The following is a 12,551-nucleotide window of genomic DNA, read 5'->3' as shown; positions in this document are numbered from 1 at the left end:
CGGAAGACAAACGCCAAGACCGCGCAAGTTCCCGGGCCTCGATCTAATCGCGTGCTAATCGCCCACGTTAGCTGGCCTTTCGGCTTCTTCTCTTCCTTTCTTCATCCATCATGTCGGAACAGAGGCCACGCAGACAGGAGGAGTCCAGCGTATGTGTTGCTGATTCAGTGTTGTTGTGTTGAATTTACTGACCTCCTTTAGTCGGGCTTCAAGGGGGCCCTTCAGGGTCTTGGAATCTTCTTGTTGGCCCAATTTGCCATCAGCCAGTACATGGGAAATAAGGATAAGACGGACTCTCCCAGCGTGAATTCTGGTGGCATCCCCGCCTTTGCCGATCGCCCCGATCCTAGCGAAGTCGCCGAACACAGTGCTCTCCCCGAGGTCATCGCCCCTATCTGGCCCTCCGACAGCGCTGTCGATCTCAGCGTTTATGTAACCCCGTCTATCATTGTGCCCAACTTCAAGTCACCGGACAGTATTCTTGTGGTGGACGAGAAGAACTTCACAATTGGAAACTACAGTGACACCCGCGAAATCGACACCACCATCAAGGTCCCAAAGCAGGTCCAACAGAATGGAACTCTCTGGGCTCACTTCTTTTTGGCTCGCACCGGATACCCGTTAGACCCCGCCGCTAAGGGCTACAACACCGCTGATGCAGTCCACTTCCTCCGACCTCTGAACCAGTACCTTCCTAAGAAGAAGGTCAAGAAGCTGAAGAATCTTCTGTCGGGCCCCGAGGATGAACATGACCAGGAGGAAGACAACACCCCGGATATTTCAACTATGTCATACTACCACCCCAACTTCACCCTGTCCCTGATTCCAGACTCCGGAACTCAGAAATTGGCCCAGATGAACCCCGCGGCTCGCCAGTATGTACAGCTGGAGCGGACTGGTGCCCGCGATGCCAGTGGAAAGAATGGATGGTACTACCCGATCGCTTTCTTCAACACTTTTTGGCAACTGAAGACCCACATGACCGAGTTGAACTCTACCGTCGAGACCGTGCCGTTGCATATTACTCTCAACAACATGGCGAACTGGAAGTTCAGCATCCTCAGCAGTGTTGATGAAGGCTCGAAGCAAAGTTCTCGCCAGGCTGCCTACGGCAAGCCTGCTCCCGGTGGTGGAGATGGAACCGAGTGGGAGATGGTGAAGGAGATTCTCTTGGATACGAACATTTGGCTCCTCTGCACCACGGGTGTGGTCACTGTCTTCCATATGTTGTTTGAGACTTTGGCCTTCAAGAACGATATTGTAAGTGATATCTCACCATTTAAACGTGTAGTTTCTAGCATCACTAACATTATCACTTTCTAGGCCCACTGGCGTAAGAAGAAGGACATTGTTGGTACCTCAGTTCGGACAATCCTGGCAAACGTCTTCATGCAGGCTGTCATCTTCCTCTACCTCATGGACAACAGCGACAACACCTCTTGGATGATCCTGGCTAGTCAAGGATTTGGTATCCTTCTGGAATTCTGGAAGATCACCAAGACCGTCGACGTTCGCTTGCGCCCGCCGCCAGCCAACTCTTGGTTGTCGTTCTTGCCCTATGTAATTGTCTTCGAGGACAAGCACAAGCTTAGCGAGACCGAGGAAAAGACCAAGGAGTACGATGAAATTGCGTTCCGCTACTTGTACATCTTGGCTGTTCCCCTTCTGCTCGCATACGCCGCGTACAGTCTGGTCTACAACACCCACAAGTCGTGGTACTCTTACGTTATCCAGACCCTGGTGGGCAGTGTCTACGCCTACGGCTTCCTTATGATGGTCCCCAGTCTCTACATCAACTACCGGTTGAAGTCTGTTGCCCACATGCCCGGCAAGGCGTTGACCTACAAGTTCCTGAACACCTTCATCGACGATCTCTTCGCCTTTACCGTCAAGATGCCCTGGCTCCACCGCCTGGCTACTCTCCGCGATGACGTCATCTTCTTCGTCTGGCTCTACCAGGGCTGGAAGTACAAGGTCGACTACAAGCGCGTCAACGAGTTCGGCCAGGGAGGTGACAGTGACGAGGAGGAGGCGCCTACTCCTGCCATCGAGGGCGAGAAGAAGGAGGAAGTGGCTACCCAATCCTCTTCCAAGACTACTTCCAAGGCGTCTACTCGCAAGAGGAAATGAACGACGGCTTAGATGCAGGTCTTGTCGGCCAATAGGGCGATGAACCTGGGATAAATCATTTTCCATACGTAGCAAATCACTCGATTTCACTACTTTTGGCATGATGCTGGTGAGCATTGGATCATAATTATTACGATGTTGTAGCAAGCAATGTTTAATTCCGATTCTTTTAATTAGGACTCCTCAAGAAAATCACTTTATAGTTCTGAGCTTCACTTATCCAGCATTATGAAAGTAGACGAGACAAGTAACATAATATGATCAGACGAACAATAATAGATGAAGGTAGAAGCCGTTGTTGATGGTTACCCGATTGGGTTTAACGCCATTTTTGCATCTTCGCGCCCACTCGTTCTTCTATGCAACTGCCATTGGATCTGCACCAAAAACTTTCATTGCTTTGCCTCTATTGGTTTCAAAATCATCGCAAGAAATTGTACTCGACGAAACATCTTTGTTGCATTTTCGACACGCGTAATTGAAGACGAAGCGCGGTATCGCGCAACTACGCGCCAATACCACCATCCCAAAGCAAACTACATTCTATCATTCTCGACGACACACCAATTGTGGGGAAATCTGTAATAGAATTCGTGTAGAATGGATACTGAGACAGGTAATCCGTGTTTGTAGCCTTCCAATTGAATAATGCTAACAATTCTTCAGGTAGCAACCAACCAAGCGGCCTGCTTGATGCGGTCGAGCACTTGGAAGCCGGTATGGCCAAAAAGCTTCTTGAGACGGCAAAACATGTTACTAATGCGATCCGGTAGTTGCATTCGTCCCGCCCAAACAGAGATACACAGATGCCAGTCTGCTAGCCAAAACAATCGCTTCAAACGCGTACGAGAGCGGCATTCCGCCACCCGTGCTGGCCCGTCTCCTGAAGATTCTGACCACGAAAAATAACCTGGACCAGGGCACAGTTACAACGCTGATCAAAAACCTGTATCCCCAGGAGAGAATCGCGTCCAAGAATGTCACTCAAGTGGTGTGCTGTCTTGGGCCCAGCAAGAACAAACCAAGCCCCGCCACACAGGCTCTGTTATTGCGCTGGTTGATTCTTGCGTATGATATTTTCGAAGATAGGACGCATCTCGCCAAACTTTATGCCGTTCTTTTCAACCATTTGGACATGATTAGTTTGCGGAAACCACTGTGTCACCTTCTCTCGCTCATCACAAGACGAAAACATGTCAAGCCATTCCGGATTCAAGCCTTGATGGAGTTGACTCAGACTGCTGGTGAAGAAGACAAAGAGCTTATCAGCCTTTTGAGGATTTTCAAGAATTATTACCCTGAGATCATTCTCGGTGAGTTTGGAGGATCGAGAAGGAATGCCCTCTTCTTCAAACATCCAGACCCCGAGTGGTCAAGCCATGTGAAGGTGCTTCAAGATCAGAATATGGAAAGAGTACAGGCCGGCCAGGGATCGAGTTTCCAAGTCCTTCATCGGGGGACTATGAAAAGAAGTAGAATTGAAGTGGTTATTCCGACTCTACAAACTTCACGGGTATCCCATAGGCATACATCCCTGGAGGAGCTGCGTGACGTGGGACATTTCGTCGAGAAGCTTGACAAGATCGAGTTACCAAATCAGATTATATCGACTTTGGGCGATGCAATGGCTCAGAAGTATCTTCATCTGGTCCAATCCGAACTCGCACATGATCGTCTAAATGAATGGCTGAGAAGTTTCCTGGAGGATAAGTTGGAGACGCTCCATGAGGATGAAGATGATGAGCCCGAGACATTATCATATGTGCTGGATTTTGTTGTAGGATATGCGTCCTATACCAAGGTGAGCTCTTCGGATAGATCACTATCAACTCAGATACTAACAAAACATTAGGACCTCCCGTCCTCGATACGTTCCTTTTTGAAGTCTTATCTGCAAATGTGGAATGGCAAGGATAATCGTGACCACATCTTCCGACTTCTCCAGTACATCCCAATCGAATCTTTCGGGTCTCTTCGGAGTGAATTATTGTCACCATTGGAGTCAGCTGTGTTGGATGAGAGTCTCCGTTCCAGAACAGCATTGCTGGGTTTCTACTCGGCGTTGATCAGCCAATGGGGTGTGAAAATTCGATCACAGTCAGATACAACAGAAGAATCAGTCCCTCTGAGTCAAATAATCGTGCACGCCGAGCTCCTAGCATCTTCGGTTCTGGAGTTCTCGGTGGAGGAAGAGGATAAAAAGTCCAAGCCAGCTACAGTCTCTGTGCTTGACTTCTACAGAACCCTGTCAGAACTCTTTTCTCACGCCCCCCAAGACACCCGTTTCCGCCTCACACTTCCGCACGCGCAAACCGTATATACACTCGCCTTCACACCCAGTGTCGCTGTGATCTCAACCCTCAACTCTATCTTAGCCGTCTACAAATCTGCATTCGAGGCCTCTCTGAATTCCCAAGTTCTCCAAGCACAAAACTCGCCGGCTTATGGAACAGATCTCGTTGGTCGGTTCAACGGGTATGTTATGGACATGTGTAATGTGCTATGGCGCAACCGTGCACTTAACACCGAAGACCCGAATGCGCTAGGCTGTCTCGTCCCAGCACCGACTGCTACTGCTCTGACAAACTATATCAAGGACCTGTCCGAGGTAGCCAGACATTATGACCGCGAGAGCGCATTCCACATTAATCTTACGTCGATATTCTCTCTCAGCCACCACGCTGCATTCTGCAACCTGTCTGCAGCTTGCTTTGCGGATCTGGAAGCGGACCAGCAGGTCGCGGACCACCGCCCGAAATTGAGAAAACCGGTCACTCAGAAAGTGCTACAGGCACTGGAGAAGGATGGTGGTGCTAAGATTACATGGCAGGAGTACCGTGTACATATGCTGGACTGGTTGGATGCAATTGGATGCCGGGGTACTGGCATTCTGATGAGAAGCACAATGAAGGCCTTGCGCAAAGAGTAATAATAATAGTCGGGTGAGACCTGACATCAGTTCTAGAAATGAAAGTTCCCATAACGCCGCTTGAAATGCTTGGTATCGGTATAATACATATTGTACATGCTCGGCCCTTTATATGAGACAGTCTCGGTTTCAGACAGACTGCAGCATGGCGTCGAAGAGGTCAGAACTTCTCTATCGAGTTCAGATATATATCTTGAACACTGGGATCCTCTCGCAGAGCACTCAGGAGATCCTCAAGATCTTTCACCTGTTCCTCATCTTTGACTTCGACCATGCTATCCCTGTTGGGATCCCAGAAGATCTCCAATTCCTCAATGCTGAGACCTGACAGTTTCGCAAATGTCTCGCCTACCGTTTTCGTCTCTGACGGATCGGTCAAGATCACGAGGCGGCCCTTCTCATCGGTGGTGATATCCGCCGCTCCTGCTTCGATCGCCTGGTCCAAGTAGTCGTCTACATTCGCATCATCTTTCTTCTCCATGACGACCCTCCCCTTCCTCTCAAAGAGGAATGTAGTCGGGGTGACGATTCCTCCATTGTCTTTTATCATATAGCGAACGTCCTGTAGTACGCGCGCCTTCTGATCTGTTTGACACTCCACAACCGCAGCCACCGAGCCAGGCAGCATGGCCTCAATTGTCACAGATTCCAGTGCTTGACCTGACACACTGAGTCCTTGTCCGCGAGCAATTGCTGCCTCGATGATGATTTTCGGAATGGAGGCACGTTTTGCATTCGATAGCGCGAGGGCTAGACGAGGATTGTACTTCGTGTCGGGTCCCCACACTAGAATATAGTATTAGGACATGAAATATGCACAATTGAATGGCCATACATACTCTGTGTAGCGCTGGCAATTTCCTTTCCCACTATTTGGCGTTCCCTGCTCTTGGCCTTGTCGTTTCTGGCCTTGTCATGCTTAATCGTGGACCATTTGTTGTGACCAGAGAGGGTGGCCAATGAGGTGCTGAAGGAGCGACACTCATGACAGGCAGAATCAACCCACCGGGGCTGCCGCAGCAGCCTGCTAAGCCTGAGAGCCATAATGCCTTTCCTTCTCCATATATTATAGACGAAGATCCGATCTCCATTGAGATTCCTTCGGGCGGCTGTTTATCCGATCTCCGCGGACAGCGAGGCCACACGATAAGGAGACCTGAACATGGGGTTGACGCAACCACTATGAACTAAATATTCCCACCTTTTTTCTTTTTCTTTCTTGTTTATGGGGCTACACTTACCCTGAATCTATCTCATGTCTTCCTCAGATACAGTTCCAGCACCCTCCCCTCCACAAAATGGGGTCCCTGAGCTCGACATCCCTAAACTACACGCCCTCCCCTCCGAACAGCAGGAACTGTACATGCTTACGTTCACCTCCGATCTCGTACAATACATATCTGGCTTGGAAGCTGCGGAAGTTACATCGCAACAGAAGGATCTGAAAAAGGAATTGTTTAAGATATTGAACCTCCCTTCACCGACTGTCACTCGGGTCCTCCGCAACAATCTAGGGCGATGTTTTGGCGCAATACTCAGCAAAGGGGATCGCGGGATCCTCTTCGAGACAATCACCGACCTGCTGGAAATTGTGAATGCTGGCAAGAGTGAAGCCGAATTGAAGATCAAATTCGCTGCGGCGCATTGTCTAGGGGAGGTCTTTGCGACAGCCGGTGAGAGCGCGTTCATGCAGTCCAATGTTGCGACTTCGGGCGCACTCAAACTGCTGAAATCAGCAAGCAACCATACCGGTCTTAGGGGAGTTCTCTTTGCGGTGATGCGCAAGATTGTTGTTGGGATTGGGGTTCCCATCGATGAAGGAACCGCCCGCGACATCTGGAAGCAGGCCCGAAATGCTGCTATCAGCGACAAATCCACTTTCGTCCAAGTCAATGCATGCCGCTGCCTGGAGCAGTTGGTTGCCACCACACCATTCTTCGATAACGCACATGACTTCGAACACCTCAAAACCCTTGTATGGAAGGTTATCGACAGCCCCGCTGCGCCAGTGCGGCACGCCGTAGCTGCAGTTCTTGGTCGAGCACTGATTAATCTACATGCTACGGACGCGCACATTACGACCGCCCCGAAACCGAAATCCAAGAAATCGAAGCGCATGTCGAAGAAACCTGGTGTGGGGCTTGGAGATGAGGACGAGGCCGAGATGTCAGAGTCGTCTGCCCCTAAGAAAACCGACTCGCGTCTGTACTTCCTTCTTCCGGACTTGTTGAGGCAGCTTTCGTCCCAATATTTGAAGAGTACCACTTCGAATCGCTCACGCGCTGGGATCTGTATATGCTACAAATATGTTGTGCGCAACCTGGGAGACAAGATTGTCGAAGAGCGCTATGGGCAGATTGCAACCAACTTGCTTGTCGAGTTGTTGAATCATCCGACGGTCACATACAACCGCTTCCGCCTACTCATGACCAGGAAGTTCATCAAGAGTATTCTTGAGGATACTATTGGCCAGGAATTGCTGCGCGAGAACAGTCAACTCAATGCTGCAGCATGGATAATCAACTATATCCTCAAGGACTACCCCCAGGTTATCCAGGAACGTCGCGAGCCCAGCAAGTATACATTGACGAGTGCGGTCAGCGCTCTGTCCTCGTTGATTTCATCGCTTGGTTCCGCGTTCAGCGCTCAGGCTGATAGCTGCCGAGATGCTCTACTTCAAGTCCTTCCTCACCCTAGCTACACTGTTCAAGTTCACGTTGCGCATTGTCTGCGAAACTTCGTCCTAGCCTCTCCCCATCAGCTGCTGTCATGTGTGACAATTTGCATGAACAGTTTGAACAGGGAAATCGGACAGCTAGGCACACCGCGCCAGTCGCCTCGCCGGTGTGTTGGCTATGCCAATGGATTATCTGCAATGCTCAGTACTTCTCGTTTACAACCGCTGTATGGAGCAGTGGATGTTTTTGCGCGCGTCTTTACCCAAGCAACCGATCTTCTTAAGACGAGCAGCACTTCCGAGCTCCGGGTTGCGAGCATTCAAATCCAGGTGGCGTGGATTCTGATCGGAGGTCTGATGCCTCTTGGGCCCAGCTTTGTCAAGACCCATCTGTCTCAATTGATGCTTCTCTGGAAGAACGCACTTCCCAAACATCTTGGCAAAGAGAACGCTGCCCAGCCAGGTACCGTTGAGATCAGTTTCCTGACTCATGTGCGGGAATGTGCACTGGGCTCGTTGCTGGTGTTCATGGAGTTCAACAGCAAATTGATCACATCAGATGGTGCAAAGAGAATCGCTGCCATGTTGCAAAATACTGTCGAATTCTTAGATAACCTGCCTAAGCCGAAGGCTATGGAAGATCTTTCACAAAGGCTGCACCCATCCCTGCAGTTGCAAGATTATTCAACTATGGTGCGCCGACGTGTGTTGCAGTGTTTCACGAAGCTTGTGCATGTCCATCCACCTAGTCATGGGGACATTATTTCCCAGTCCAGTCTTCTGAGCCTGGCTATTTCCTCATTCGCAGACCCAGATGCCCAGTACAAGCAACTAGAAAGCTCTATTTCAGGCTCGGCCGGACAATTCGATGGCCTATGGGATCTATGTGATAACTATGGATTTGGTGTCACTGGACTCTCCCGAGAATATCTTCGTGCTACACTGTCTGGCATTCAGGAAGATGACAAGAGCCCCGGCTGGTCTGCGCTTGATTCCGTGGACCAAGTTGTGGACGACACCTTAACTTTTCCTATTTGTCAAGCTAGCGAGCATGACGCGGTTCTTCTATACAGTTTGCGAGATGGAGATAAGCTTGCTGTTGATCCACCAACAACAGGAGTTATCAACTCGGCAATCGATTTGTTCTCTGTGGCCCTCGCCCTTCATTCGTCCAAAATTCAGGAAAGCAGTGTGGAACAGATCGCTACATTCCTCACTTCTCCCGGACTACAGAGAAACCCCGGCAGGAAAGCAGCATTGGTCGTCAACATCTCGGTGGCCCTCTTACATACTCTGAAAGTTGCTGTCAAGGAGACAGACTTTGTGCCTGGCAAGCTAAATCCGTCAACCGATAAGATTTTGCAAGAGCTTCTCCAAAAGTTCGTCATAGATGCCGATCCCGTTGTTCGTACAATCGGCGTTGAGGCACTTGGACGACTTTGCGACAGTGCTGGAAACGGGTGCACCAATACAATGGTTAATTGGCTTGTTGATACCATTGTCGAGAACAGAGAGCCTAACGCTAGAGCTGGCTGTGCTGCTGCCCTTGGATGTATCCATGCTCAGATTGGCGGAATGGCAGCTGGTTTGCACCTCAAAACAATTGTCGGTGTTTTGATGTCTTTGTGTAATGACCCTCACCCCGTTGTCCATTTCTGGGCTCTTGGGGGCTTGGAGAGAGTTGCCAACTCCGCTGGGTTGACATTCTCGCCTTTCGTCTCCGGCTCTTTGGGGATGCTTGCTCAACTCTACAACGCTGATACCCACAACGAGGAGGCGGCCGCGTTGGCGACCTCCAACATTGAAATGTCATTCTTGACACCTGTCGTGATCAGTCGATGCGTCGACTCTCTCATCAATGTTCTCGGGCCGGACTTGCAAGACATTGCAAAGACGCGAAATCTCATTTTGACCCTGCTTCGCCAGTTCCAATTGGAGGAAAACCCAGCGTTAGTGACGGAAAGTTCCAAATGCTTGGACCACTTCTCGATGTATGCCTCCAGTTATGTCGACATTGCGGCATACGTGAAGCGACTGCAGACCGAGCTTCGAGCAAGTAACTTCCTCATGCGAGATGTAGCAGTTCGTGGACTCAACAACCTCATGAAACGAGACGCATCGTCTGTGATGCAAACGGTGGGTCAGTCTTTGGAAGATGACATCTGGCTCGCATTCGATGAAGCCCCGAACAACAAGTCACTCAAGTCAATGATTCAGGACTGGCTACAGCAGACTGCTTTGACAGAAACCGAGATGTGGATCCAACGTTGTCAGAACATCATGACCAAGACACGCCACAAGGTGGAACCTGCGCCTACCACAGCTGTTCAAGCTGCAGCTGCCGATATCCCCGATGACGAGGTTGCCGGTTTTGCCTCGGCTGCTGGGGAAGGGCAAGGTGACGCTGCGAACGAAAGCATCTCAGGCCAAGAATTATTGAAATGGCAGACCCGCAACTTTGCCATGAGCTGTCTCTCCGAACTTCTGGCTACTGTTCAAGAAGCGATCCTCCCAGACTCTGCCATCCCAGCGGAGTTGGCTCTCCAGAAGAACGTTGGAGATATTGTGAGAATGGCCTTTTCAGCATCTACCGCCAATGTCATTGAGCTGCGCGTATGGGGATTAAAGATCATCGACCAAGTTCTTACAATGTTCGGCAAGACACCGGATCCTGACTTTGCTGAAGCCTCGCTCCTCGAGCAATATCAAGCTCAGATTGGGTCTGCACTTACTCCTGCCTTTGCTGCCGATTCCTCCGCGGAGCTGGCATCAGAGGCCATAAATGTTTCTGCGACTTTCATTGCTACAGGAATCGTAACAAATGTCGATCGTATGGGGAGAATCCTGAAGCTCTTGGTGCTGGGTCTGGAGAACTTCGCGAAGAACCCAGAGACTACTGAAATCGGTGACCTCAAGGGTCTAAACTCAAATGCTCGAGTTATGGTAAAACTCGCTCTGTTTTCGGCCTGGGCCCGGCTCCAGATCGCAAGCATCGAACATGAGTATTTGACCCAGGTGGTCCAGCCTTATATTGCCAAACTCACACCTCTATGGCTGTCTTCTCTTCAAGAATATGCTCGATTGCGCTTTGAGCCAGATATCTCCGGTAGCTTGGGGACAAGCTTGACCGGTGACCTGGATGACGTGTATGCGGCGTTGAATCGTGAGACTTTGTTAAAGGTAAGCCCTGATCTGCCTATTGTATCCGGCGAACGCTAATAATATATTCAGTTCTACCAAGACACGTGGTTATACTTGGTTGATGCAATTGCTGGGCTCGTCGAGAAAGATATTGACTTTGTTTTCGATGCTTTAGATGGCAAATTGCAGCTACCCGAGGAGAAGCAAGAAAAAGCCATTAAAAAGGAAGAAGGAAAAGGACATGATATTAATTACCGCGAAGAGCCGGTGGCATTCTTCTTTGTCTTGTTCGGACTGGCTTTCGAATCTTTGGTTGATCAAGGAACTTCGGCATCCCAACGATTGGAGATTCTTCAGGCTCTGAAGCGAATTCTAAGGCCAGTCATCTCTGGAAATGCCATCTACCAAGATGCAATTTTCACAGAGACCATGGACAGCTTCGACCGTCTTGTGTTGACAGAAGCTACCCCCATCCAGACCGTCATTGTCGAGATTGCCCAAAACCTGTCATTAGATCACCCCGCAGCAAAGGGTGATCTGGAACGCAGCGACCATCTTTCCGATGACATCGAGCAACTCTTCGAGCTCACAAGAAGCATCATTCTTGTTCTTGCTGGAATGCTTCCCAATCTCCGCGAATCGACACCACTCGCGCGGTTCAACGTAAGTTCGGATGAGTCCTTGACTCTTATTCGTTTGGCACTTCGCTCTCTCGTCGATGTTGCATCCGTATTCCCATCCGTCATTCGCAACGATCTCCATGCTTGTATCCTACATATATTCACAACTATCCTCGCGACTGGGATCTGCCAAGAGGGCGTGGTTCCACAAGCTCTTCCCATCTTCAGGCAGTTCGTTCACGGTATTACCCACACAACGGAATCACCCGAAGACCTTGAGGTCGTGTCATTCCAGCTTCGAGGATGTCTCACGCGCTTCCTCACCATTCTCACCATCGCCCAGCGACGGGAGTCGGATATCTCCATCCCCTGCGCCAAGAACACGCTCCTCGCCATCACTTTCCTCCTGACTGCCGGAGCGCACGTCATCCCGCCCCAGGAGCCAGTCCTGATCCGAGTTCTGGATGAGTTGCTTGACTGTCTTCAAGATGTCGGCCTTGCCACCGTGGCAGCTAGCTGCCTCCGTTCAATCCTCGTTAAACCAGGCTCTCGTTCCATCACCGATGAAGTTATCAGCCGATACCTTGTCCCGCGACTCATCGCCTTCATGGTTGCCTGCCCTCTAGACAACGGCGATATCCCCAGCGACCCCGAAAACTCCCGCATAGTGGTTGCTCGCACGCTCGTGTCGTGCATCTCCAATGCCACTTTCTCCACTTCTGAATTGCCCGCCGCTACATCCCTCATCATGTCGGCACTATTGGCACGCGCCAAGCGTGAAGGCGAGTCTGTGCACCAAGAATCAGCGGGCCATCTCCTCGAGCTCGCTAAGGCCGACCAGCTTACTTTCCGGACGCTGGTGGCTACTATGAACGCAGACCAGAAGTCTCTTCTAGAGGAGGTTCTTCGTAGTGTCGGAGTCGGAGCTGTTGCTTCGAAGACTGGCGCTGATGCGGTAGACAATGCTCCCCAGGCTGCGCCAAGTATAGCATTGCGCATGGATTTCTAAATATTTATACGGTCTAAAATCAGAGAAAACACTTTATGATATAGT

General features: G+C 50.3%; 4 protein-coding genes across 4 annotated transcripts; 3 read left to right on the top strand and 1 right to left on the bottom strand.

Moving 5' to 3' along the window:
• Positions 1 to 110: 110 nt before the first annotated feature.
• Positions 111 to 2,130, top strand: N7471_001454 (CLPTM1 family protein; the record flags this gene model as incomplete). The annotated part of the gene is made up of 3 exons (XM_057274175.1): positions 111 to 149; positions 202 to 1,260; positions 1,324 to 2,130. The coding sequence occupies 3 exons, from the start codon at positions 111 to 113 to the stop codon at positions 2,128 to 2,130; spliced, it is 1,905 nt and encodes a 634-aa protein (XP_057142354.1).
• Positions 2,131 to 2,730: 600 nt separating this feature from the next.
• Positions 2,731 to 5,059, top strand: N7471_001453 (Mis6 domain protein; the record flags this gene model as incomplete). The annotated part of the gene is made up of 4 exons (XM_057274174.1): positions 2,731 to 2,746; positions 2,797 to 2,847; positions 2,904 to 3,931; positions 3,983 to 5,059. The coding sequence occupies 4 exons, from the start codon at positions 2,731 to 2,733 to the stop codon at positions 5,057 to 5,059; spliced, it is 2,172 nt and encodes a 723-aa protein (XP_057142353.1).
• A 3-nt stretch (positions 5,060 to 5,062) lies between these two features.
• On the bottom strand, positions 5,063 to 6,131 carry N7471_001452 (post-initiation translation factor DPC29). The gene is made up of 2 exons (XM_057274173.1): positions 5,899 to 6,131; positions 5,063 to 5,845 (listed from the first exon to the last, which is right to left on the bottom strand). The coding sequence occupies exons 1-2, from the start codon at positions 6,101 to 6,103 to the stop codon at positions 5,220 to 5,222; spliced, it is 831 nt and encodes a 276-aa protein (XP_057142352.1). The 5' UTR covers positions 6,104 to 6,131; the 3' UTR covers positions 5,063 to 5,219.
• Positions 6,132 to 6,314: 183 nt separating this feature from the next.
• N7471_001451 (AP-1 complex accessory protein LAA1) lies at positions 6,315 to 12,506 on the top strand (the record flags this gene model as incomplete). The annotated part of the gene is made up of 2 exons (XM_057274172.1): positions 6,315 to 10,916; positions 10,968 to 12,506. The coding sequence occupies 2 exons, from the start codon at positions 6,315 to 6,317 to the stop codon at positions 12,504 to 12,506; spliced, it is 6,141 nt and encodes a 2,046-aa protein (XP_057142351.1).
• Between the last annotated feature and the right edge of the window lie 45 nt (positions 12,507 to 12,551).

Source organism: Penicillium samsonianum (genome assembly GCF_028829775.1).
Source record: "Penicillium samsonianum strain IBT 33392 chromosome Unknown utg000001l_segment0_segment0, whole genome shotgun sequence".
Classification (NCBI taxonomy): Eukaryota; Fungi; Ascomycota; class Eurotiomycetes; order Eurotiales; family Aspergillaceae; genus Penicillium; species Penicillium samsonianum.
This window is presented reverse-complemented; position numbering and strand designations above follow the sequence as displayed.

Bases quoted from the DNA above. Each gene is read 5' to 3' on its own strand.
- N7471_001452 (XM_057274173.1), bottom strand. From the start codon at position 6,103: ATGGCTCTCAGGCTTAGCAGGCTGCTGCGGCAGCCCCGGTGGGTTGAT. The intron at 5,846-5,898 runs GTATGTATGGCC...ACTATATTCTAG, and splicing joins AATTGCCAGCGCTACACAGA to TGTGGGGACCCGACACGAAG.